Genomic DNA, 27,690 nt, shown 5'->3' on the forward strand with positions numbered 1-27,690 from the left:
TATGCCCAGATTCCCCAAAGTTTTACTGGGAAGAGGGTAGGGAGAACATACACAATAACTTTGTTCCACAATTCATTTACTGAATTGGGGCAGGTGATTTAACAACAGATTGCGAGATAAGGCTGGGAGAGAAGAGTTCTTGTTTTCCTTCCCAGGAGTCAGTTGTGTCATGGACGCTTGTAAATTTTCCAAAATAGCCATCTGTTGTTGGGCAAGCTGGGTCTGAAGCTGCAGATTGGCATACATACATTCTAGGAGTCCTAGGCATTCCTTGGGCTTGTGGTCAATTTCTGGAAGAAGAGCAATGGAGGTGCAAAGGGGACAAAAGAGAGATTTTATAATTGTACTGAGATGGGAAGGGCTCTTATTAATAAGATGACCCCTCTAATCGTACAATTCAACTGAGATGCATCTTTGCTCAGCTGTTACCTTCTCCAGCAAGCCTATCTGGTCACCCTCTTTTATTTTTTTTATTAAATTTTTTTTTTTTTTTTTTTTTTTTTTTTGTCCTTTTAGGGCTGCACCTGCAGCACATGGAATTTCCCAGGCTAGAGCTGCAGCTGCTGGCCTAAGTCACAGTCACAGCAATGCCAGATCCAAGCCGAATCTGAGACCTTCACCACAGCTCATGACAATGCCGGACTGTTTAACCCACTGAGTGAGGCCAGGGATCAAACCACATCTTCATGATCACTAGTCGGGTTCATTACCACTGAGCCACAGTGGGAACTCCTGGCCACCAGGAGTCTTTTAATTTGAAACCAACCAGTGGAACTTATAACACCTCCCTTGCTTTATTTTCCCTTTAATACTTACAATTATGGAACATTTGGTAATTACTTATTTAATTGTTGGCTAATGCCCCCTACTAGAATGTAAGCTCCAGGAAGGCAGGGATTTTTGTCTGATTTATTCATTCCCGTATTCCCAGCACCCCAAGAAGAGTGCCTGGTGCATAAGTGGTCCACAAATATTTGACGGGTGAATGAAGTGGGATGGGAGTAAGGCCCAACTTCCCTTTCAAGAGCTGAGCCTTCTTCCACTCTTGCCTGATGTAGTAAGGTCATTAGCAGTGACCCGAAGTTCTTATTGTCTGACTTCAACCAGTCTTGCTGCATCAGCCCAATTTTTTTTCCAATGTTTTCAATTACCTTATACGCAGCCAGCTCTTAGTAAATCTTCGTAGTTATTTATCCACTGTTTGTGTATTAATTGGTCTTGACTTCTTTGTTAAACTCTGGTGTCCTCAAAGACAGGACCTATTTGGCTTCTCACAGGTATGCTAAACACCCACTGATTTCACCATGGGAGGATGAATAACTGAAATTCAAAGAAACTCAGTCGGAGTTCCCTGGTGACCTAGTGATTAAGGGTCTGGCCTTGTCACTGCTGTGGTGTGGGTTCAATCCCTGGCCCTGGAACTTCTACATGCCATGGTGCAGCCGACACCTCCCCCCCCAAAAAAAAATCACACAACGATACTGAGGTAATAGTTACTATTTCTTTCCTATTTTTTTGCCTCCTGGCCGAGGTGTATAGAGGCTTGATGTGAGATCTCAGTTTCCAGATCAGGGATTAAAACCCAGACAACAGCAGTGAAAGCACCAAGTCTTTTTTCTTTTTTTTTTTTTAGGGCTGCACTTGCAGCATATGGAGGTTCCCAGGCTAGGGGTCCAATTGGAGCTGCAGTTGCTGGCCTACACCACAGCCACAGCTACGCAGGATCCAAGCCACGTCTGCAACCTCACCATCGTTCAGGGCAACACCAGATCCTCAACCCACTGATCAAGGCCAGGGATCAAACCTGCGTCCTCATGGATGCTAGTCAGGTTCTTAACCACTGAGCCACAACGGGAACTCCTGAAAGCACCAAGTCTTAACCACTAGACCATCAGGGAACTCCCTGCAGCCACAGTTTAACAAGAATTATTAGCAAGTAACAAAATTTTCATTTCAGTCCTGGCTACTCTAATAAAGGTGCTAATAAACAAGGAAACAACACAAATTGGTAGAATCCAGAAGAAAATAAAATTGGTAGAATTAAATAATCAACAAGATACTAATGAAAAATCTGGACATGCCTGAACCCAGAGTTGGCACCAGATCAAAAGGAGAAACCTCCAGACACCTCCTCCGTACACCCCCTGCCCCTGTTTACTCCATTTGGGAAATTTACTCTGCATCCTTACCTGAGGGCAGTTTTGTTGCCTGGATTTTCAGGAAAGTGGCTGGTGGGGAACTTGCTTGAAGATTAATAAAGCTGGGAGAGGGTTTGGCTCGACAAAGAGGCACATTAGCTTCTTCTTTGGCTGGAACAAAACCAGAGGCAACTGTTAGCACTCATCCAAAGGGGCAGCCTAATTGGATCCCTGCATCTGGTGTAAGAATGAGGCGCTGAGGCCCTGGCCTGAACACCTTCAAAGAAAGTTATATAAGACAAAAAAGATACCTTAGTGGGATGAAGGGGAGCCAAGCAGGGATGGGATTAGCTAATAATTTGCTTACATTTTACAAGCTCTTATTGATATGTGCTACGTGCTCACTATGTGCTAGATGCTGGGGCAAACACAAGACATCCAAGACATGGTTTCCTAGGTGCTTAATATCTAGTTAGGGAGACAAGTCAGACACTGATGAAATGGTGATAGAACAACACAGGACATAAACAATGAGTCTGACAGTCTTGGATGAAAAGAAGTCCTTTTATCTTTTAGTTATACTAAGATGTGATTAATTGTAAAAACATTTTTGGAAAGGGGGAAAAAGCATATGCGTATAATGGGTCAAAAAAGACTGATTCTAGGCATGTGGAGGATACGTATAGGACCTTGAAAACAGGAAGCTTTTCTTAAGCAGAAAAGATATTCCAAGTGGGAGAAAAAAAGATAACATGAGCAAAGGCAAGGAAGCAAGAATATGGCTAGAGGAGTTCCTGTTGTGGCACAGCAGTAACGAACTTGACTAGTATCCACGAGGTTGCAGATTCGATCCTTGGCCCGGCTTGGTGGGTCAAGGCGTTGCTGTGAGCTGTGGTGTAGGTCACAGATGCAGCTCAGATCCGGAGTTGCTGTGGCTGTGGTGTAGGCCAGCAGCTGTAGCACGGATTCGACCCCTAGCCTAGGAACTTCCAAGTGCTGCTGGTGAGGCCCTAAAAAGACACATACACACAAAAGAATATGGCTAGAATGATGAGGAGCCCTAGGAAAGTGGCTAGAATTAGCACGGGGAGATCAGGAAAGCAAGATGGGTCACGGAAGACCCTTTCCAATAGTAAATCTGAGACTTCAGCCTTTCTCTTGAGCTTTTCAGGATTAGAAAATAAGATAGTATTTTTATTTTTATTAATCCGTAAGGATTAAAATGGGTTGGACATGGAGTTCTTTTTTTGCTTTTTAGGGCTGCACCCATGGCATATGGAGGTTCCCAGGCTAGGGGTCTAATCGGAGCTGCAGCTGCCAGCCTACACCACAGCCACAGCAACACAGGATCTGAGCCAAGTCTGCACCCTACACAACAGCTTACGGCAACGCCGGATCCTTAACCCACTGAGCAAGGCCAGGGATTGAAAAAGAAACCTCATGGTTCCTAGTCAGATTTGCTTCCCCTGCACCATGACGGGAACTCTGAAATGGAAATTCTTAAAGGGGAAGGCAGATTACCTTTTGCAAAAATATAGTTAAGTCGGGAAGTTTCCCTTATGGCGCAGCAGAAACGTATCTAAGTAGTATCCATGAGGATGCGGGGTTCAATCCCCCATCTCACTCAGTGGGTCAAGGAATCCGGTGTTGCCGTGAGCTGTGGTGCAGGTCACAGGTGTGGCTCGGGTAGCTATGGCGTAGGCTAGCAGCTGTAGCTCCGATTCTACCCCTAGCCTGGGAACTTCCACATGCCCCAGGTGCAGTCCTAAAAAGCAAAAAAAAAAAAAAAAAAAAAAAAAAAAGTTAGAGGGGAAATTTGACTTGTAGGGAGAAAACTATGAGTGCTTGGAAGACATATGTAATCTCTGTCTACTGAGCAACCCATCCTCTGGGAAACTACTCTTTCCCCATATTCCAGGGCATATTGATGGGGCTGCATCAGGCCCCTCTCCCCACAAGAATAGGCCTGGAATCCAATGCAGGCCAATCATGGTATCCTATTCCCTTTGGCAACTGTGACTGATCCAAGGGGTAAGGACTAGCAGCAACTTGGGCCAATCATTCCCTGGAATTGATATGTAGATTCTTCGTCAAAGCTTGCTTTTCTCTGATTTGCTGTGCTGGGAAGACGTAAAGTTGAGGTCAATAAAAGCTACTGAATTTGGTCAGCATGCCATAAGGAGATACAAGCAAGAGATTAAGAGACAGGAGAGAGTGTAGGAGAAAGATAGCTGGGAAGATACCTACAGGCACTGAATCCCCAGTTCCAGTCCCTTTGGTTCTGGTTTTTGTAGCTCTGCTTCCTATTCTCTGACGACCTCAGCAATCAGAGGAATCAGGAGCCTCTGGATTTCCTTCTTCGCTTAAGGGAGTCTAAATTGGGATGATTTCATATCAACATAAATCACATTTTGGACATACTGGATCTGAGGTGAGACCAGGCAGTCCAAATAGAAGAGCCTAGAAAAACAGCTAGAAAGATGGCATAGAACTCGGGTGAAAGATCAAACTGCCAGGCCAGCCAGCAAGAGGTGATAAAGGAGCTGCAAAAATAAATTAGGAGTTCCCGTCGTGGCGCAGTGGTTAACGAATCCGACTAGGAACCATGAGGTTGCGGGTTCGGTCCCTGCCCTTGCTCAGTGGATTAACGATCCGGTGTTGCCGTGAGCTGTGGTGTAGGTTGCAGACGTGGCTCGGATCCCGCGTTGCTGTGGCTCTGGCGTAGGCCGGTGGCTACAGCTCCGATTCAACCCCTAGCCTGGGAACCTCCATATGCCGCGGGAGCGGCCCAAGAAATAGCAACAACAACAACAACAACAAAAAGACAAAAGACAAAAAAAAAAAAAAATAAAAAATAAAAAATAAATAAATAAATTAGCCCTCCAAGATCAAAAACTGAGAGAGAAAATTAGACCTTTGGGAAACTCCTCCTCAAGGAGATTGGAAGATGAAAAGAAATGGCAAGGTAGACAAAGGAGCAATGGATGAAAAGGCAGAATAGCTGGTTCCATGAAAGAGTTAAAAGAGGTTGGAACAGTGGGGAATCCATAATTCACTGTTGTGATGAGATCAAAAAAGGATAGAAAAATTGAATTCATTCATTCATACATATAAGAGATAGTTATGTGCCAGCAATGTATTAGCCACTGGAAATAGCACAGTCAGCTAAACAGACATGAGGGTTATTCTCATGGGACAGTACTGCAGTGTAGACAGTCATTAAGTGATCAAGCAAGCACATTATTATACCCCCAAAGTGCTGTGAGAGCACCTTAACTAGTCTGTGGGGCTGGGGAATGTGTTCAGAGGAAGTGATTCAGTCTCACCTGGGATCTGAAGGATGAGGAGAGGGGCCTCTTCATAAAAAGTAAGCCTGAGGGCAGAGGTGTGACAAGTAGATTGTATGAAGGAAGGAAGATGTCTTTTTTTTTTTTTTTTTTTTTAAGGGCCACATCCAAGACATACAGAGGTTCCCAGGATAGGGGTCAAATCAGAGCTACAGCTGCCGGCCTACACCACAGCCACAGCAATGCCATACCCGAGCTGTGTCTGCGACCTACACCATAGCTCATGGCAACACCAGATCCTTAACCCACTGAGCAAGGCCAGGGATCGAACCGAAAACCTCACGGTTCCCAGTTGGATTCATTTCCAATGCGCCACGATGGGAACCCCGAAGGAAAATGTCTTATTCTAGTCCTTTATTCAGAGTGTCAGGAGAAAGAAGTCCCTGTACATGGGTGCTAAGCTAAGGTGTTTTCCATCGGGAAAGGCACTGAGCCTATGAAAATTGAAATGTTTTATTCCCTGACATGGTGAGGGAAATCCAGGGTTTTTTTGCATAGTTTGTGGATTTTTATATGCCCTACTGTAGGTCTTCCATCTTTTCCTTGCTCCTGCTCCAGAGTCATGACCACCAGTCACTTGACAGCTCTTGCAGAGTGGGAAGGAGACCAAAGCTGAAACTTGGGATTCTTCTTACTATCTGAAAGATTTTTTAACTTCCACAAAAATGTACTTCTAAATAATCTGAGCCCTTCCTAAGTGTATGAGGATGCATTTTCTACCAGGTTGTAAGGTTTGAAGAATACTTTACACACAATCCATACTTAAAAGGAACCAAATATATGTATATAATATACCATACATATGTATAAAAAAAGCATGTGCATGTACATATATATATATGTGCATTTACACACACACACACACACACACACACACACGCTTTTTTTTTTTTTTTTTTGCTTTTAAGAGGCACACATGCGGCATATGGAAGTTCCCAGGCTAGGAGTCAAATCATCTACAGCCGCTGCCTATGCCACAGCCACAGCAATGCAGTATCCAAGCCGCGTCTTCGACCTAGACCACAGCTCAGGGCAATGCCCTGGATCCTTGACCCACTGAGAGAGGCCAGGGATGGAACCCAAAACCTCTTGGTTCCTAGTCGGATTCGTTTCTGATGCACCACAACAGGAATTCCAGGAATGTTCCTGTTTAGAGAGAAACGCAGAAAAAATACTTATACTTTCCAATTAAGTAACAGAAAAAAAAAAAACAAACAAACAAAACCATACATACAACTAGCTTCATTTTCCCAAAAGCTGAGCAATTAAGGTCTGGGTTTTTTTTCGTTTGTTTTTTCTTTTTTTTCTTTTTAGGACCACACCTGCAGCATATGGCGGTTCCCAGACTAGGGGTCAAATCGGAGCTATAGCTGCTGCCTATGCCACAGCCACAGCAACACAGGATCCAGGCCGCCATCTGTGACCTACATCACAGCTCACGGCAACACCGGATGCTTAACCCACTGAGCAAGGCCAGGGATCGAACCTGTGTCCTCATGGATACTAATCAGATTTGTTCGTTTCTGCTGAGCCACGACGGGAACTCCAATCAAAGTCTGGTTTTAAGGGAAAGGAAGCAGGGCCTCTGACACACACCTCTTCTGTTAGTAGGATGACTAGAATGCTGCTCCATCTGAACACCTACAGGTGTGGTGCCTGGGAAAGAATCACAACATCACATGACCAACAACCCATGCTATTATTTTACTATTAACAATTTCATATAAGTTCTCCCCAGCACATATCAGGCTGCTCCAGTTTGGGAAGGAAAAAGTATGAAAGGGTGTGTACTGTTCTATTTTATGGCCAAACATAAGTAACTGTTCTTGAATTGTTCGTGCTCTCATCCTTTCACTAAAAAACAAAACAAAACAAAAAACTGTTTCTAGTAATGTTTCTTTTCTCTGGACAAAACAGTACTTTAACTACGCCCAAACTTTAAGCGTCTCCTAAAAATGTGGGCAAATACTGTGTTCTCCCCTAGTTTTGATTTCTGCGGGATCAGCCCTTTTCCTATCCTGTAAGGTAACTTAAAAACTCTGGTTCTCCAACATCTCTAATGGACCAGTAGCTGAGGGCATGAGGAGGGCAGGGGAAAGAATGGACACGGATAAAGAAAATCTGAGAGCACTAGAGGAAAACACTTGAGAAAATGTTTTACATAGGATAACTCGAGGGGTCGGTAAGCCAGCACTCTCAGGTACCATTCACGGCCTCAATAGATAGTATTTGCCTAAGAGGGAAAGGTCCATGCATAGGAACGAGTCAGAGGCAGTAAACCACAACTCCCAGCGTGCCCAGAAGGCTAGTTACCGCCCAGCTCAGTCTGATCGGACTACAACTCCCATTCCACCCCGCATCAAAGGGGCCAGGTGTTCTCTCAACTGCCGGTTTAGGTCCCGCCCCTTCTAGTCCTCCCCGTAGCCAAAGCTGGAACGAAAGCATGGAAACTGTCAAGTCATTCTCCACCTTGGCGTCCGAAAGGAGTCGAGACGCATGAGTTTAATGACCTCACCTGCGGTGTTAATGGAAAGCCTCTACCCCAGCACCCACCCTTATAGTTGACACACATGCGCAGTGGCGTTCCGGCCAACTACCCGATCCTTGGCGCTTGCGCCAAGGTTCGCGCCGCACGCGGCCGGGAGCGGCCACCCCATTGCGCAAGCGCCTCTGCCCTCTCATTGCCATCACCGTGCTCTCTCTACCTAGCTTGCCCCGCGTTCTTGCGTAGGGGGCGGGGCTAAGAATGTCAATTGGCCTGTTTCCGTGCCGGTCAGTGAGATGGGTGCGGTGATTGGGGGCGCCCGGGAGGGTAGCGGGGTTGGGTGTAAGCCCTGAGGAGGCAGCGTTTTCTGGGCTTCTCGCTGGTTCTCTCTCTCCAGAAGGTTCTGCCGGTTCCCCCTGCTTTGGGTACCCGGCTCTGCATCGCGCCGCCATGATGGGCCATCGTCCGGTGCTCGTGCTTAGTGAGTTTTGGGAAAGCTGGGGAAGGGACCCCCTCTTCATCTCCCTCTTTCGGCACTTTACAGCCTTGCCTCAGCCCAGTCCCGCCCTGGTCCGGCCCCTGAGCCTTCCAGTCGTTCATTTTGGAAGCCCCTTCTGCTTTCCTGTCTACCCTTAACGTATTCCCATGTCTACACAAACGCAAACTGACCTTTCTCTCTCGAGCCTCATTTTTCCGGGCTCTGGCCTCGGGAAGATGCTTCCCACTCGGCATTCTGTTCTTCACCTCCAACCCCCGCCCTTGCAACCTTCTTTGAGTGATTTTCAGTGTGCAGTTTTGTGACTAACGGCTTTTAAGTTTGGCCTAGCATTTTAACCTTGGCCCATCCCTTAGTAGTGGTGTGGCGTCAGCCACGTTGTTTGATTGAAACGTTTCCATCTTTATTATTAGGATTAACTATTTTCCCGTAAGATTGTGACTCAAGTGAGATAAGTAGAGACAATTGCTTAAAAGAGCGAGTGGTAGCCTTGGTTATTTGTATTTTCAGTAATTGTCCTCTTGAATTTCCATTCTGCAACTTCTGTTCCTCAAGTAACCCTACCTTCCTCACTGGTTTATCTTAGATGTAGTTATTCCCTTGATATCCCCTCCGTGGTAATCTTTCCCACTTACCAACTGAGTTTTCCCACATTTTTCCATTGGGTCTCTTTACCTATGGGGAATGAGTCGCATTTCTGTTGTCTTCCTCGGGTATGTTTCTGTTCTGTGTAATCTCAGCCTTATTAGTCATTTTCCGTCCCTCTCTTATGCGTGTAGAATGCTATCGATTTTCTGTATACCTGGAAAATAACTGTTTGCAAACAAGAATCCACTTAACCCAGAAAAAAAAACCAATTTTTTTCTGATGAATCCAATCAGAAAGGTCCATGCAGGATTTTGGTTATCAGTGCCTGAAATAGGAATCTAAATCCTGAGAACTGTGAATGAATGTTTAGGTTTGATGGGTGGGAAATTTTACAACAAACTGTAGGGAAGTATAATTTGGAGAGAGGAGTGAAATAAACATTCTTTTGATTCAGGTATAGCCATTGAGAGGGCCCTAAGGTGAGTAGTGCGTTGTTCAGCTCTTTTGAGGTCGGAGTTAATCCCTTGCATTAGCGGCCCTAACCTATTAGACTTCCTATTAAAACATGTAGGTCACACTTACTGATGGTCAGTGGGTTCCTGAGGCATTCTGGTTATGTCCAAGCATGAAGTGATTGTATCTCGCAAACCCAGATGCTTTTGAGTGTGTGTTCTCATTCCATAGCACACAGGGGAGAAGGGGGGAGGAACTATTTAATAATTACGCTGGGAATGTCAGTATGATTCTGTGTACCCAATTATGAGGACATGAATCCCCCAAGTTTTCCTTTTTACATAAGGGAGTGATTGATGCTTTTTTAGGGTCACCAGGTCTTTAAAAATCTGATGGATCTTAGGTTATGAATCCTTGTTATACATACATGAATATTTGATTAGAGAGAAAGTGATGACTAAGATTCCAAAGTTGAAGCTTTATGAATTGTTTCTTAGTATACCAGGAGTTGAAGTAAAGAAAGAAATAAGTATGTATGTTTACTTATTAACAGCTCGTTGAGGTGCAATTGATATACAAAAAGTTGCACATATTTGAAGAGTATAAGTTGGTAAGCTTTGATCAGTGTATACATCTGGGAAACCAGTATGTGTTTTTGTTTTTTTTTTTTTTTTTTGTTTGCTTCTTAGGGCCAAACCCGCGGCATATAGACGTTCCCAGGCTAGGGGTCCAATCCGAGCTGCAGCTGCTGGCCTAGGCCACAGCCACAGCAATGTGGGATCCAAGCCTCATCTTCGACCTACACCACAGCTCACTGCAACGCCAGATCCTTAACCCACTGAGCAAGGCCAGGGATCGAACCCAAAACCTCATGGTTCCTAGTTGAGTTCATTTCCGCTGCACCACCAGGGAAACTCCTGTTTTTATTTTCAAAGATTGGGAAATAAATGAATAACTTATATACAATGGGGCAGTCCTGGACTATTGCCTTTTGTTTTTATCTGTTTTAGGCCAGAACACAAAGCGTGAATCTGGAAGAAAAGTTCAGTCTGGAAACATCAATGCTGCCAAGGTAGCCTATCTTATAAGTTGTCTGCCTCTAGCTATCTTCCCTGGTGTTTCAGTTTTTGTGATTTGACAGAGGAAAAGTTGACTTCCTTTCCCTCTTGGTGGTAAAGAAAAGGAATCATTTTCTCTCTGAGCTGGGCCTAACGGTCTACTCAAATTAACTTTTGCGAATTCTGTTCCTGTATACTATCTCATAATATTCTATTTGTGTTTATCTCCCATACTAGATGGAATTACTTGGAAGGAAGAACTATATTCACTTTTATATTCCTAATATTTGCTATAGCTCTTGAATAGGTATCTACAGTAAATGCTTTTTGAATGAAACAATGAAATAGCCCTAGATCTAATTTAGCATGAGGTAGAGGCCACTATCATGGAAAGAAATACAAGTACATGGACTTTCAGTTATCTAGATTGCTGGGAAGCTGAAGCACTGGGAGGCGTGTCCCCCCTCCTTTTTTTTCCTTTTTTTTTTTTTAACTTTTTAAAGCCCAGCTCATGGCATATGGAGGTTCCCAGGGTAAGGGTTGAATTGGAGCTACAGCTGCCAGCCTACACCATAGCTCATGGCAACCCCAGATCCCTGACCCACTGAGCGAGGCCAGGGATCAAACCTGCATCCTCCTGGATACTAGTTGGATTCGTTTCCACCTTGCCACAACAGGAACTCCGGCGTGTCCCTTTTTTCTTGTGAAAAGTTATTCCTTTCCATCCAGAAAACATTCCAAAGTGGAAAAAACAACAGAATCGAGCCACGTGGCATGCTAGGTTTAAAGGGATTACCAATCCTGGAGTTCCCGTGGCACAGCAGAAACGAAACCAACTAGGAACCATGAGGTGTGGGTTCGATCCCTGGCCTTGCTCACTGGGTTAAGGATCCGGCGTTGCTGTGAAGCTTAGATCCCTCGGCATAGGGATCTAGATCCCTGTGGCATAGGCCAGCAGCTACAGCTCCAATTGGACCCCTAGCCTGGGAACCTCCATATTCTGTAGGTGCAGCCCTAAAAAAGACCCAAAAAAAAAAAGAGGGATAAAGTGATTACCAATCCTACTTTAGAAGTGTCCTTGTTAAAACACTGGCTCCCTGGGTTACTCATGCCTCTTCCCCTAGCACACACACAAACCATTCTCCGATTTGTGTAAATATTGTATTTTTTTTTCCAATAGACTATTGCAGATATCATCCGAACATGTTTGGGACCCAAGTCCATGATGAAGGTAAATTTAGCTCAATATTGAAACTTCTACAGATTTTCCCTTTCTATTTCCTGGTATACTTAAAATTTTTGCTTTTGTCTTAGATGCTTTTGGACCCAATGGGAGGCATTGTGATGACCAATGATGGCAATGCCATTCTTCGAGAGGTTTGATGTTTCATTTTGCTTTCTAACATTTTATAAAGGACACATAAAGTGATAATGTGAATAATGATTAGTTTCTTTGGCAAATTACCAGTCTGTGTGACTTGAAACAACAGAAATTTATTCTCATGGGTTGAAGGCTGATGGTCCAAAATCAAGGTGTCAGCAGTGCCCTGCTCCTTCTGAAGGCTCCAGGGAAGAATCCTTCTTGTAGCTTCTGATGGTTGACCATAATCGTTGGCATTCCTTGGGTTATAAACTCCTTTTCAGTTGTCACATGGCATTCTTATATCTGTCTCATAAGAACACCAGTGGTAGATTTAGTTAGGGCTTACCTTGATTATACCTGCAATCTCATCTTAACGTGGTTACATCTGTAAAGACCCTGTTTCCAAATGTAGTCACATTCACAGTTTCCAGTAGGTGAGACATGAAAATGTTCTTTCAGAGGACACAATTTAACCATGATGGGTTCTCCCAGTAAATAAGCTAAGTGATGCTTTTCCATGCTCATGAAACTTTGGTTGTCCTAATGCATTTTTTTTCCCCAAAAGACACTTGAAAAGTTGGTTTTCTTAGATATCTTGCGGGCCACTTTTAATATTTAATGCTATAGTAAAACTATAAAGGGAGTAAGGGTAGAAGCAAGAAGCTCAAGAGTTAGGACCAAGCAGAATGGTTTAAGAGGTCTTTGAGTAGTGCTGATGCATTGGCAATCTACATTTTTCTTTTCTTTTTTTTTTTTTTTTTTTTTTTTTTTGTCTTTTTGCCATTTCTTGGGCCGCTCCTGCGGCATATGGAGGTTCCCAGGCTAGGGGTCTAATCGGAGCTGTAGCCGCCAGCCTACGTCACAGCCACAGCAACGCAGGATCCGAGCCGCATCTGCAACCTACACCACAGCTCACAGCAACGCTGGATCCATAACCCACTGAGCAAGGGGAGGGATCGAACCCGCAACCTCATGGTTCCTAGTCGGATTTGTTAACCACTGAGCCACAACGGGAACTCCTACACTTTTCTTTTCAGATTCAAGTACAGCATCCAGCAGCCAAGTCTATGATTGAAATTAGTCGGACACAGGATGAAGAGGTTGGAGATGGGACCACATCAGTAATTATTCTTGGTAAGAAGAGAAACCACACCAGTAATTATTCTTGGTTGAGAAGAAAAATTTGAAACATTAAGGTTTTAACAGAAATAGCATCTGTATCATATTTTTTAAGAAAAATGTTTTGGAGTTCCCTTCGTGTCTCAGCGGTTAACAAACCCGACTAGGATTCATGAGGTCATGGGTTTGATCCCTGGCCTTGATCAGTGGGTTAAGGATCCGTTATTGCCATGTGCTGTGGTGCAGGTCACAGACAAGGTTTGGATTCCTTGTTGCTGTTGCTGTGGTGTAGGCTGGCAACTGTGGCTCCAATTCAACCCCTAACCTGGGAACCTCCATGTGCTGTGAGTTTGGCTCTAAAAAGCAAAAAAAAAAAAAGTTTTTACCAACCCATTAACTATAAATGTTTAAGTAACTTTCTGATTTTTCTAATTTTCTATGTATTCTCTCCAGCTGAGTGTAAAATGTTCATCATGGTGTAGGGTGAGCTTTGCAAATCTGGTTGAATAAAATGCAGTCTATTCTCACTACTCAGAATAACTTACATTCTGTAAGTTTCCACAAACACTGAATTAGCAAATGCTAAACCATCACTGCTTGGGGGACATTTGGGGTTAGGTTCCTTCATACCTCTAGTTATGTATTTATCAACTCGTAAATGTGTATCATGATTTGTTTTTGTTTTAAAGACATCTTATTATATATTGTTGACTCTTTAATACTGAACTCATACCTGAACAGAATTTATCTAATAAGTTATTGTCTCTACAAGGCACATCACAGCCTTGCACTTAGGAAAAACTAGATAAAACTTTATGGCTACACCTAAGACATTTTAAAGGGTGAAATCAACAAAATGCACAAAAATGTGGAAAATATGACACCATATGCATCACATAAAGGACAGTTGTTTACAGAATGAGAGCCAAAATAAGGCAGAACATTGCTTTTCTCTCTCTCTCTCTCTCTTTTTTTTTTGCCTTTTAGGGCTGCACTCTGAGGCCTATGGAAATTCCCAGGCTAGGGGTCAAATCAGAGGTACAACTACTGGCCTACATCACAGCTCACAGCAACGCTGGATCCCTGACCCACTGAATGAGGCCAGGGATCAAACCTGCATCCTCAGGGATACTAGTCAGATTCATTCCCATTGCACCACAACAGGAACTCCCAGAGCATTGCCTTTTTCAGTCTCACATGGCAGTGTATGCATTGGACAACTTAAATTTTTTATCTTTGCATGTGTCTGAATGATCATGAAAGTGCAGCAAATACTGATTCTGAAGTTACAAATTTTAGTGAGTAGTCAAATGGACAAATACAGAATCTTGAGAGTAAGTCTTGTCTGTACAAGTTTTAATGACTTATCTTTCAATTTCCTATAGGACTGTAAAAGATCACTTTTGAAAACTTAGCATATTACTTTTATTTGTGGTATAAATTTTAAGTTGATAGTGAAATTTTTGTAATAGCATTCTTTTTTTTTTTTAAGGATCTGTAGCAACATGTTTTTAGAAATTGAGGGAAAAAACTCTTTTAAATTAGGGCATGCCAATTTATTTGTGTTGGCCCACATGCCTAAAAATAGTCCTGATAACAATTATTATGAACTTTTTATAAGGTGACATTTAAAATTATGTTTAGAATGCCTTTGTACTGCATTTTGAAAATGGTGAGTTGGGTGTTAATTTGCTTGAGTCACCACGAACTTCACATCTTTAGATCCAATTCTTTTGTGGATTGGGTATTAATTACATATGGCTAGTTCTGTACTTGGAAGGCAAACTTCGAGGATGAAGAGGGAGGTAAGACTTCATATACTTTCTTTTGGGGGTTAGAAGATGAGCTTTAGACATTAGGCAGAATTTACTAGCTGATTATTTTAGTTGAATCTCCTGGAGAGATTAGGTAGCTTATGTTTCAGTGAGTCTAGGTGTCTTAGATATAGGTAGCTCTTCAGAAAACCAAAACTCAACATCTCGGATCCACCTATCAGAGTATTGACAACAAAAACAAAAAAACAAATGGGATCTACTCAAACTTCAAAGTTTCTGCACAGCAAAGGAAACCCTAAACAACACAAAAAGACAACCCACAGAATGGGAGAAAATCTTTGCAACTGAATCGACTGACAAGGGATTAATCTCCGAAATTTATAAACACCTTCTGCAGCTCCATAGAAAATCAAAACTTGGCCATTCCTAAAGATAATCTACCTATGATACTGTACTGATTATTCTTTAACAGGGCCTAACCTTTTCTAAGTTAACTTTCTAGAGCAAATTTTAAAATATTTGATTATCTTTTAATGTGTATGATAGGAATTCTAAAGTAATTGAATTCAAACATTTGTGCACATGTCAGTATACCTGTGAACTTTGGCATATTTGTGTATATTTTATTTTTTTATTTTATTGTCTTTTTGCCATTTCTAGGGCCGATCCCTTGGCATATGAAGCTTCCCAGGCTAGGGGTCCAATCAGAGCTACAACTGCCAGCTTGTGCCACAGCCACAGACACGCCAGATCCGAGCCTCATCTGCAACCTACACCACAGCTCATAGCAACGCCAGATCCTTAACCCACTGAGTGAAGCCAGGGATCGAACCACAACCTTGTGGTTCCTAGTCAGATTCATTTCTACTGCGCCACGACGGAAACTCCCCAGAGGGTAAATTTTCATGGGCATTCTTCCAAGGATAAGGTTTCGTGTGTTGTTTTTTGTTTTTGGTACCAGCATATTCACTATATCCTAGGTGTTGAAATAATAATGAGTAAGTCATTTTTCCATTATGTGTTTTTCTTTCCATTGTAGCATCTTTGGGAAAATGTTTATTTGCCTTTTGTTTAGAAAATTGGTAACAAGAGTTAGTTGGATCATAAGAGTAAGTAAACCATAGGATCAGTCTAATCATTTAAAATACATCTAGGGGAGTTCCCGTCGTGGCGCAGTGGTTAACGAATACGACTAGGAACCATGAGGTTGCGGGTTCGATCCCTCCCCTTGCTCAGTGGGTTAAGGATCCGGCGTTGCCGTGAGCTGTGGTGTAGGTTGCAGACGTGGCTCGGATCCCGAGTTGCTATGGCTCTGGCGTAGGCTGGTGGCTACAGCTCCGATTGGACCCCTAGCCTGGGAACCTCCATATGCCGTGGGAGCGGCCCAAGAAATGGCAAAAAGACTAAATAAATAAATAAAATACAACTAGGAATTCCCATTGTGCTGCAGTAGGAATGAACCTGATTAGTATCCATGAGGATGCAGATTTGATATCTGTCCTCGCTAAGCTGGTGTTGCTGTGAGCTGTGGTGTAGGTTGCAGACATGGCTCGAATCCTGCTTTGCTGTGGCCGTAGCGTAGGCGGGCAGCTGTAGCTCCAATTTGACCCTTAACCTGGGAACTTCCGTACGCCATGGGTGCAGCCCGGCGCCCACTCCACCCCACCCCTAAAAAATACATCTAGGAGTTCCTTTGTGTCACAGCAGGTTAGGGATCCAGCGTGTCACTGCAGTGGCATGGGTTGCTTCTGTGTCCCAGATTCGATTTCTGGCCCAGGAACTTCTGTGTGTATCTGATGATGTTTTCTTTCTAAGTTGGCTTGTGCAAAGTATAAAATTTGGAATAATATTGGCATACCTTTTGGGAAAACCTACTTTAGGGGAAAAAAAAGGTATTTTAGAAGAACAATGAAGTTGCCTTGGTATCCACTTACTTCAAAATGTTTGTGTGATTTGTGTCCTTTTCCAGCGGGGGAGATGCTGTCTGTGGCTGAGCACTTCCTGGAGCAGCAGATGCACCCAACTGTGGTGATCAGTGCTTATCGCAAGGCATTGGATGACATGATCAGCACTCTTAAGAAAATAAGGTATTGGGGTGGAGACCAAAAATGGGTAGTGTCAACTATGGGAGGCCTGGAAGACTGATCTGTTTTTAGGTGGTAATGGAAGGCCACACGCATTGCACACATAGTAGTTTATACCCTGGTGTTGTTTTGTGAGAAGGAGAAAGAGAGTTTTTAGAAAAAAAAATTTTAGAAAATGGCAGAGGATGCAAAGTAGACAAAAGGAGCTAGGTTTAGTTTTTCTATTTTGTTTACATTATTGTTTGCTAGTTTCCATATTAGATACTGGGAAATGTGTTTTAAGTAAAAGAGAACTACTCTCCAAAGTTTTAGATTCTAGTGGAAGAAATAAGGATTTAGATAACTATTGTTCAGGACGTAATGTTAAAATACCCTCCTATCATGTATGATTGTAGCTAATTCAGTCAGTATTCTTATATAAGTGCCGAAGAGGATGGTAGCCAGCAATTTTTCATTAAAATTAAAAGCACTGGGAATCCTATCTAGTAATCAAAGAGCTTGCTGAGCACTATAAAGTAATAAAGGAATATAGAAATGTGTGGCTTCTCCTTGAGGGGATGTCAGTTATATAGTAACATGATGCAGAATTTTGAAATACAACGATGATTTTTCATGTCATTGGTTGGTAAAAATTTTTTGATTAAAATTGTTTAAAAAGCAAAACCAGGAGTTGCTGTTGTGGTTCAGCAGGTTAGGAACATGTCTAGTATCCATGAGGATGCAGGTTGGATCCCTGGTCTAGATCAGTGGGTTAGGGATCCCTCGTTGCCACAAGCTGTGTTATAGGTCACAGATGTGGCTCAGATATAGCTCTGATTTGAGAACTTCCATATACTGAGGGTGCAGCCCTAAAAAGACAAAATAAAAAGCAAAACCTTGCAGTTCTCTTGTGGCGCAGTGAGTTAAGGATCCAGCAGCTTGGGTCACTGCTGTGGTGCCAGTTGTCCCTGGCCTGAGAACTTCCAGATGCCATGGGTGCAGCCAAAAAGTGAAACTTAGGAGTTCCCTGGGGTTAAGGGTTAAGGGTCTGGCATTGTCACAGCTCTGGTGTGGGTTCAGTCCCTGACCTGGGAACTTCCATATGCTGCGCATGTGGCCAAAAAATAAATAAGTAAAGTTTTCTTTATTATTTTTTTATTTTTTTAAGGGCTGTATCTGCAGCATATGGAAGTTGCCTGGCTAGAAGTAGAATTGGAGCTATAGCTGTGGGCCTACGCTACAGCCATGGCAGCACCAGATCCAAGCCATGTCTGTGACCTACACCACAGCTCACAGCAACACCAGATCCTTAAGCCACTGATCGAGGCCAGGGATGAAACTTGCATCCTCATGGATACTAGTCGGGCTCATTACCACTGGGCCACAACAGGGACTTCCTTTTCCTTTTTTTTTGGTCACACATGCAGCAGCTTGATTGGGATCTTAGTTCCCAGACCAGGGATTGAACTCGGGCCGCAACACTGAGAGTGCCAAATCCTAGCTAGCTTCTAGACCATCAGGGAATTTCCTCATGTTTGTCTTTTTGTCAAACAATACTACTTTTGGAGCTCTTGCTTCTTCTCCTCCAAGATATGTGATTCAACAGTTATTTAAGAGTGCTTATTATTTGCCTTACACTGTTAGTAAAAGAGATTTCAGGGAGTTCCCACTGTGGTACAGGGGGGTAAGGATCCAGCATTGTCTCCGTGGTGGCTTGGGTTTGATCCCCAGCCCAGCACGATGGGTTTTGGCATGGGTTCCAGCTGTGGCTTGGATTCATTCCCTAGCCCAGGAACTTCCATATGCCACAGGTGTGGCTGAAGAGATTCAGCAGTACTGGAAAATTGGACAAGGTGGTATCTAAGGTTTCTTAATTTTTTTTTTTTTTTTTTTAATGGTCGTGTTTATTTTATTTATTTATTTATTTTTTTGGTCTTTTTTGCCATTTCTTGGGCCGCTCCCACGGCATATGGAGGTTCCCAGGCTAGGGGTCAAATCGGAGCTGCAGCCACCGGCCTATGCCAGAGCCACAGCTACACCAGATCCGAGCCGTGTCTGCAACCTACACCACAGCTCACAGCAACGCCAGATCCATAACCCACTGAGCAAGGACAGGGATCAAACCCGCAACCTCATGGTTCCTAGTCAGAGTCGTTAACCACTGAGCCATGATGGGAACTCCCAAGATTACATCTTAATAGTACTTTTAGTTTCCTACAAAGGAACAGATTCCTCTGGTTCTTCCTGTTGGTCCATCCACTGTTGAGGTCATAAGTTGATGAGTTATAAATGAGGGGCTTAAATTATCAGATCCCTCTGAACATGGTCGTTTTTCTTTTTTCCAGTACTCCCGTTGACACCAATAACCGAGATATGATGCTGAACATCATCAATAGTTCCATTACTACCAAAGTAATCAGTCGGTGGTCGTCTTTGGCATGCAACATTGCTCTGGATGCTGTCAAAACTGTACAGTTTGAGGAGAATGGTCGGAAGGAGATTGACATTAAGAAATATGCAAGAGTGGAAAAGGTAAGCTTTTCAAGTATGTACTTTGGAGACAAATTATTTTCTAGCATGAGTCATCACGTTTGTGGAGGGAATAAGTTTGTTTATTTATTTATTTAATTTATTTTTTTAGGGCTACACCCGCGGCATATGGAGGTTCCTAGGCTGGGGGTCAGAGCTGTAGCCGCTGGCCCATACCACAGTTCTTGACAAAGCTGGATCCTTAACCCACTGAGGGAGGCCAGGGATCAAATCCGCATCCTCATGGATGCAAATCGTGTTCATTAATCACTGAGCCATGATGGAACTCTAGGAATAAGTTTAAATCAGAGCAAGGTATCTTCATCAGAAGAACCAGGAATAAGAATATCTGCTACCTGGAAAAAAACAACTCGAAACAGAGGATCCCAAAGAGGTATTTGAAACAATTTTATTAGTTTCACTGCTGTCCCTACACAAGGTTAACAGAGGCAAAAGAAAGGCTTATTGTTGTGTCTGTGTTTGTGCATTGGCTGACACAAATTAGGCACTCAGTAAGGAAATAAATAAGGGCTCTATATCATGGTGCTCATAACTCCCCAGAAAGCTTTCTCCAACTCTACTAATTTAAGATTTAATAGTAGCATTAATATGGAGTTCCCATTGTGGCTCAGTGCATTAAGAAGCTGGCATAGTCTCCGTGAGGTGTTGTGGGTTTGATCCCTGGCCTCACTCAGTGGGTTAAGGATCCGGCATTGCCATAAGCTGCAGAGTAGGTTGCAGATGAGGCTGGGATCAGGTGTTGTGTCATAGGCCTGCAGCTCTGATTTGACTCCTAGCTTGGAAACTTCTATGTAAAAGTAAGTAAATAAGTAAAAACATACATACGTTCAATAATAAAAGTAGCGTTAGAAGATTATGGCCAGTAGATGGAGCCCAGTGCCTAAAATTTGTGGAAATAACTTTCAAGAAGTAAGGGACGGAGTTGATGTTGTGGCGCAGCAGAAATGAATCCAACTAGTAACCACGAAGTTGCAGATTTGATCCCTGGCCTTGCTCAGTGGGTTAAGGATCTGACGTCAAAAGCAATGATGGGAGTTCCCGTAGTGGCGCAGTGGTTAACGAATCCGACTAGGAACCATGAGGTTGCAGGTTCGATCCCTGGCCTTTCTCAGTGGGTTAACGATCCGGCGTTGCTGTGAGCTGTGGTGTAGGTTGCAGACATGGCTCGGATCCCGCGTTGCTGTGGCTCTGGCGTAGGCTGGCGGCTACAGCTCCAATTCGACCCCTAGCCTGGGAACCTCCACATGCCGCAGGAGTGGCCCAAGAAATAGCAAAAAGACCAAAAAAAAAAAAAAATAGAAAAGCAATGGTGTAGGTTGTAGACACAGCTCGGATCCTGCATTGCTGTGGCTGGGGCATAGGACAGCAGCTGTAGCTCTGATTCGACCCCTAGCCTGGGAAACTCCGTATGCTGCAGGTGCAGCCCTAAAAAGCAACAAACAAACAAAACAAATAATTAATGTAGAGTGCTGGCCTTTTCATAAGCATTCAACAAATATGGTTGTTATTGGTCTGACTGGCTGAGCAGAGAGGGCAAATGGGTTGCTGACTCCACCATACTTCAGGGTACATGTGCCTCTGCAGATAGGAAAGGTTAGAGGTGGCTGACACAGTCTTGTCATCGGCTGGAGGAGTTGACCAACAGGGTCTAGGGCCTGGGACAAGCGCATAAGGCAGAGCCTTCAGCAAAATATATTGAGCACCTACTGTGTGCCAGACACTGTGTTAGGCACTGAAGATCCAATGGAATGAGATCAAGCCCCTGCCTTGTCTTGGGGGAGATTCAAATAAATTGGCAGGCAATCATATTGCCCAGGGTGATAGCGGAGGGATGGGGAAACAAAACAGGTCCTATGGGGACCCAGCCCATGCTGGGGGTGACCCTAAAAAGCAAAAAGGGGAGTAGGAGAGATTTGCATCCTTTTAAATCTTTGTTAGTCACTGAATTTCTGAGTCTCAGCTTACCTTGAAATTGTGTGTCATGGTCTAAAATTGATGTGCTTCCTAGAGGGAAAGAAATGTGGTTGCAATAATTGTTTATATTAGGTTCATGGGGAAAAAGTTACTTTAGGAACCCCAAATGTTGGTCATTTTGGGAAAAATGAGTGGGAAGGGAATTGAGAAATGGTGTCCTGGTTGTGGATTAAAAGTGGATCTTTTGCTCAGATACCTGGGGGCATCATTGAAGATTCATGTGTCTTACGTGGAGTTATGATTAACAAGGATGTGACCCATCCACGAATGCGCCGCTATATCAAGAACCCTCGAATTGTGCTGCTGGATTCTTCTCTGGAATACAAGAAAGGAGAAAGCCAGGTGAGGTCCCTGGCCCTATTCCTTAAAGTTGATGTAAGAATCTGTTAATAGGAGGAGTTGTGGTAGTGGCTCATGCGGTTAAAAAGACCTTGAGTACTGGCCTTGCTCAGTAGGTTAAGGATCCAGCGTTGCCTCAATCTGCAGTGTAGGTCACAAATGTAGCTTGAATCCCATGTGGCTGTGGCTGTACTGTAGGCTGCCAGCTGCAGCTCCAATTCAACCCCTGGCCTGGAACTTCCATATGCCACAGGTTTGGCTGTGAAAAGAGGAAAAAGAATTTGTTAATATGGACAAGGGGAATAAAAAGTATTTATTACATACCTATCTTGTGACCTTTACATATAATCTCTGATTCTTAAAACAACCCTATAAAGCAGATGATATTTCTGTTTTACAGATGAGGGATCTACAACTCAGAGAAGTTAGGTTAATTGTTTGAGGAATGCAGCTGGTATTGGCTAAATCAGAATTTGAACCCAGGAGTTCCCGTCGTGGCTCAGTGGTTAATGAATCCGACTAGGAACCATGAAGTTGCGGGTTCAATCCCTGGCCTTGCTCAGTCGGTTAACGATCCAGTGTTGTGAGCTGCGGTGTAGGTCTCAGACTCGGCTCGGGTCCCGCGTTGCTGTGGCTGTGGTGTAGGCCGACAGCTACAGCTCCGATTCAACCCCTAGCCTGGGAACCTCCATATGCTGTGGCCCAAGAAATGGCAAAAAAAAAAAAAAAAAATTTGAACCCAGTTCTTTTTTGGCTTTGATTCCACACTATCATGCAACCTTTCCTAGTGTATTAGTAGAACATGGAGTAGGAGGTAATTGAGCTTTGAAGTGCCAAGGAAGTTCCAGAGGGCAGGAAGTTCACAAGGCTCAGTCACCCTTGGATAAAACAGTAATTGAAGCTTATCAAAAAAAGATTGGGGGAGTTCCCGTCGTGGCGCAGTGGTTAACAAATCCGACTAGGAACAATGAGGTTTCGGGTTTGATCCCTGGCCATGCTCAGTGGGTTAAGGATTCGGTGTTGCCGTGAGCTGTGGTGTAGGTTGCAGATGTGGCTCGGATCCCGCGTTGCTGTGGCTCTGGTGTAGGCCGGTGGTTGCAGCTCCAATTCGACCCCTAGCCTGGGAATCTCCATATGCCACGGGAGTGGCCCAAGAAATGGCAAAAAAAAAAAAAAAAAAAAGTTTGGGAACAACAATCAATTTACTGGTGGGACAAATTAAGACCCTGAGTTACTGTGCAGACTGACAGGTCAGAGGTAACATTGAACTGAGTGGCTAGGGACTTTAGCCAAATTCTCCACTAATTGCATTGTGATTTTGCATTCTAGTTGCTTTGTAATTGAATGGAGTTAAACCAGATGGTTGTTGGAGCTAAACTGGTTTATAGAGGTGTGAGGTCGTGGCTTATTCTAGCTCATGCTTTCTAGGATACGTGAGAGGGCTGTGTTGGGGCAGCATAGTAGTTGGGATGACCCCAAAAACGTTCCCCAGTCCAAACTGTTCAGAGTGACATTCCTTCTCCACACAGACTGACATTGAGATCACACGAGAGGAAGACTTCACCCGAATTCTCCAAATGGAAGAAGAGTACATTCAGCAGCTCTGTGAGGATATTATCCATCTGAAGCCTGATGTGGTCATCACAGAAAAGGGCATCTCAGGTAGAATTCCATTCATTTTTCCAGACTACTGTTGAGGTAGAAGAGGGTGGGTGATTTTTTTCCTCCTATGTTGGCATAGACTGAACATAATTAACATGTGGTTAGGGTACCTTAAGGATAAAATCACTTCAGAACCCAGGGTTTCTGGCTTCCAGCTTGACACCTCTACTCTTGCAGATTTAGCTCAGCACTACCTCATGAGGGCCAATATCACAGCCATCCGCAGAGTCCGGAAGACAGACAATAATCGCATTGCTAGGTGAGTATGATCAGGTAAAAGTAAGATTATTCTGCTCATGTGTTTTTATTTTACAACTTCACAATGTAGTTATCATTACCCGAAAAAGTTCAATATAAGATAGGCAGGGTGGCTCAGTGGTTGACGAATCTGACTAGGAACCATGAGGTTTCGGGTTCAATCCCTGGCCCTGCTCAGCGTTGCCGTGAGCTGTGGTGTAGGTCGCAGGCTCGGCTTGGATCCCACGTGGCTGTGGCTCTGGCATAGGCCAGCGGCTACAGCTCTGATTGGACCCCTAGCCTGGGAACCTCCATATGCCGTGGGAGGGGCCCTAGAAAAGGCGCAAGCACACACACACACACAGACAAATCAGTCACAAATGGAAATAACCAGGCTTTAACCATCTTCCCTCTTCAGAAGTCCTTTATATTAACATTTGCTACGTGAGTCTCTCCTGTACTGTTCCTAACCAGTAGTGAATAGCTTATGCTTAGTTACCTATGATACCTTGGTATAGGGGTCCATTTCAGATTAGTCTGTTTATAACTATTTCAGAATATAGCAGAACTGACAGTTAACTTAATTGGATCCTCAGCTAGCTACTGTCAGTGAAACTTTAGATTGCGTCACTACTTCTGCACAGACACCTATGCTCAGACATCACCCATTTTTAGGATTTCTAGGATTTCTAGTTTTTAAAGATTTAAGTCTCTTCTGACATCACATAATATGCCATAGATCCAAATCAAATTTTATACTTAAACTTGCTCTGAAATGGCTCTGGGCATAGATGCATACACATAATAAACTATACATGCCCATGATTCGGGAGAAGGGGTAACAAAATATTAGCTCTACATCATTAAAATTGGGTCAGACATATGAGCTTATTCACCTCTGTTCTTGCTTGGTCTTTGCATTGTCTTTAGTACAGTCTTGTTAACTGGTTTTGAGATCTAACTAGGCAGTATAGGACAAACTCTATCTAGAAATGACCGTTACTTGTTATACACATTAAATATGCATAAGAACTCATCTGTCCAAATTTCAAGGTCCACTAAATATGTTTTGAATTAAACTGTATCTCATTGTAGTAGTTGCTTTAGATATGTACACTTTCATTTATAAAGCCATATTAGTTTAAGGAAACTCCACCTATACATTTGGAGATCTATTGGTATGGAAGCCAAGACTTGTTACCTTAGGCAGAAATGTTACGAGCAATCCACTTTTGCCCTGGCCCTAATCTTCACCACAGAACCTGGGGATCAAGAATCTGAGTAGAAGTATCTGCCCTCATCTGGTCTTCTCCCTGTCCCCTCCTCTCCATCTAATCAATAGAGCCTGTGGGGCCCGGATAGTCAGCCGACCAGAGGAACTAAGAGAAGAAGATATTGGGACAGGAGCAGGCCTGTTGGAAATCAAGAAAATTGGAGATGAGTACTTTACATTCATTACTGAGTGTAAAGACCCCAAAGCCTGTACCATTCTCCTCCGGGGGGCCAGCAAAGAGATTCTCTCGGTGAGTCAGCCTTGGAAGTGTGACTGAATGAACTAGGTCATTCTGTTTCTTGAGAGTTTCCCAGAGGTAATCATCCTGTTGTCCATTTGTTTTTTACTGTTTAAAAAAAAAGTTTTTTAAACATAAAGTTTACCAGAGTTCCTGTCGTGGCTCAGTGGTTAACGAATCCAACTGGGAACCATGAGGTTGTGGGTTCAATCCCTGGCCTTGCTCAGTGGGTAAAGATTCTGGCATTGCCGTGAGCTGCGGTGTAGGTTGCAGACGAAGCTCGGATCCCACGTTGCTGTGGCTGTGGCTGTGGCTCAGGCCGGCAGCTACAGCTCCAACTGGACCCCTAGCCTGGGAACCTCATAGGCCTCAGGAGCGGCCCTATAGAGCCAAAAAGCCAAAAAAAATTTTAAAATATATCATCTTAACCACTTTTTTTACGTGTACGGTTCAGTGGTGTTAAGTACATTCACATTTTCATGCAACAGATTCTCAGAACTTTTTTATCTTGAAAAAACGAGGCACTATACCCATTGAACAATGATTCAGTTATTTCCCCATCCCATACCGAACACTGCTTCCCTATTTTTACGTTGAAGTTATAAATACTACTTTTCTTTCCACTGAGTGAGGTTATTAAGTAACTTAGCCAAGGCACATAGCTAGTAAGTAGAGAGTTTCAGAGTTGCCACTACACTGCAGCCTCCTAGAGTACACAACTAGACAGGATAAGAACAGGGGTATAGCTCTGTCAAGCACAGTGAACAAAGCCTGGGTAAATAGCATCTGCCCTGCCCAAAAGGTTTGAAAGACCTTTCTTAGTTTGCCCTCCTTGGTTTATCAAACTTGGCAGTCAGGAAGTCCCTGGTGCCTCTGACTTGTCCCTGACTCATCAGGCTTTGGTGTTATGGTGTCTGTTTGCTTTCCCAAGGAAGTAGAACGCAACCTCCAGGATGCCATGCAAGTGTGCCGCAATGTTCTCCTGGACCCTCAGCTCGTGCCAGGGGGTGGGGCTTCTGAGATGGCTGTGGCTCATGCCTTGACAGAAAAATCCAAGGCGATGACTGGTGTGGAACAATGGCCATATCGGGCTGTTGCCCAGGCCCTGGAGGTCATTCCTCGTACCCTTATCCAGAACTGTGGGGCCAGCACCATCCGTTTACTTACCTCCCTTCGGGTGAGTTCTTTTCCGTGCTTTTCTCTTGATGGGGTAGGGAAAGCTGTATTTTTAACCTAAGAGGATGATTTGTGTCTGTCTTTTCTGGTTTTCCTTGTAGCTTGTTCCCTTAAAAACATCTTCTCTTTCTTAATTTTTGACTTGATGTCATTGCCATTTCCTCTTGTCTGTACCTTATAATCCAGTATAGTTGATTTTTATCTAATGGTCTCTACCAGGTTATTTGTTCCTAGTATTTTCCCCTTTAACTATGTTTGTTCCAACCATAGGCCAAGCACACCCAGGAGAATTGTGAGACCTGGGGTGTGAATGGTGAGACAGGTACTCTGGTGGACATGAAAGAACTGGGCATCTGGGAACCATTGGCTGTAAAGCTACAAACGTACAAGACTGCAGTGGAGGTGAGGCACTCTAAGACATGCTATGCTGTTTATTTCCAGATTACCAGAAAACTGTGTTTGATCCAGTCTTGAAAGGGGAGGGATAGAAGGCAGAGTATTCCACAAAAGATCTCTCAAGGAATTCCATCCCCCTACTTATTAGCTTTAGCTCATTTAAAAATCAAGATGGAGTTCCCATCGTGGTTCAGTGGTTAATGAACCCGACTAGCATCCATGAGGACTCAGGTTCAATCCCTGGCATCACTCACTGGGTTAAGGATCCAGCATTGCCGTGAGCTGTGGTGTAGGTCGCAGACGCGGCTTGGATCCCGAGTTGCTGTGGCTGTGGTGTAGGCTGGCGGCTACAGCTCCAATTGATCCCTAGCTTGGGAACCTCCATATGCCATGGGTGCAGCCCTTAAAGGACAAAAAAAAAAACAAAGTAACATGGCACAAGCTGCTTCCCTTGCTTTGGGAGAACTGCATTTTACATTCAGGATTCTGAAAGAGTAGATTTCAGATAAAATGGTAATTATGTAGGAGGAGCTAGGTGATGTGTCTAAATGAAAACAAGTGTCCTTTCCTTTGCTGACCTCTTTGGGGCTGTGGTTATTCTCCTAGACGGCAGTCCTGCTGCTGCGGATTGATGACATCGTCTCAGGCCACAAAAAGAAGGGTGACGACCAGAGCCGGCAAGGTGGGGCTCCTGATGCTGGCCAGGAGTGAGCAGTGGGCAAGGCGACCTCAACGCACAGAGCCAACAGAGTCTCCCCCTTCCCTGAGCCAGACTGCCAGGGACACTGTGGACGTCTTTGTTTGGAAGGGATCAGTTCAAGGGGCAGCCCAGTCCCTTTCTGTCCCAGCTCAGTTTGCAAAAGGCACTGACATGTAATTCTTCTCTATTGTAAGCTTTCCATTTAGTTTGCTTCCGATGATTAAATCTAAGTCATTTGAGACAGTTGTTATGTGTTTTTC

The 27,690-nt window shown here is 43.8% G+C and overlaps 2 protein-coding genes across 6 annotated transcripts; one reads left to right on the forward strand and one right to left on the reverse strand.

Moving 5' to 3' along the window:
* Positions 1-9,358, reverse strand: TSACC (TSSK6 activating cochaperone). 5 transcript variants are annotated; one of them, XM_013996980.2, is made up of 4 exons: positions 8,640-9,358; positions 7,082-7,141; positions 2,190-2,309; positions 1-290 (listed from the first exon to the last, which is right to left on the reverse strand). In XM_013996980.2, the coding sequence occupies exons 2-4, from the start codon at positions 7,116-7,118 to the stop codon at positions 73-75; spliced, it is 375 nt and encodes a 124-aa protein (XP_013852434.1). In that variant the 5' UTR covers positions 7,119-7,141; positions 8,640-9,358; the 3' UTR covers positions 1-72. The 5 variants fall into 5 exon arrangements, 3 of the variants coding, with proteins under 3 accessions (XP_013852434.1, XP_003355176.1, XP_013852433.1); XM_003355128.5 differs by lacking the exon at positions 8,640-9,358 and adding an exon at positions 8,039-8,141; XM_013996979.2 differs by lacking the exon at positions 8,640-9,358 and adding an exon at positions 8,001-8,125.
* CCT3 (chaperonin containing TCP1 subunit 3) lies at positions 8,296-27,669 on the forward strand. The gene is given in 14 exon segments (NM_001244180.1): positions 8,296-8,451; positions 10,518-10,579; positions 11,746-11,796; positions 11,880-11,942; positions 12,966-13,062; positions 16,792-16,909; positions 19,231-19,417; positions 21,602-21,751; positions 23,278-23,410; positions 23,588-23,669; positions 24,990-25,170; positions 26,090-26,335; positions 26,605-26,736; positions 27,337-27,669. Coding segments are annotated over 14 exon segments (1,638 nt in total). The 5' UTR covers positions 8,296-8,420; the 3' UTR covers positions 27,442-27,669.

Source organism: Sus scrofa, chromosome 4 (genome assembly GCF_000003025.6).
Source record: "Sus scrofa isolate TJ Tabasco breed Duroc chromosome 4, Sscrofa11.1, whole genome shotgun sequence".
In the NCBI taxonomy this organism is placed as follows: Eukaryota; Metazoa; Chordata; class Mammalia; order Artiodactyla; family Suidae; genus Sus; species Sus scrofa.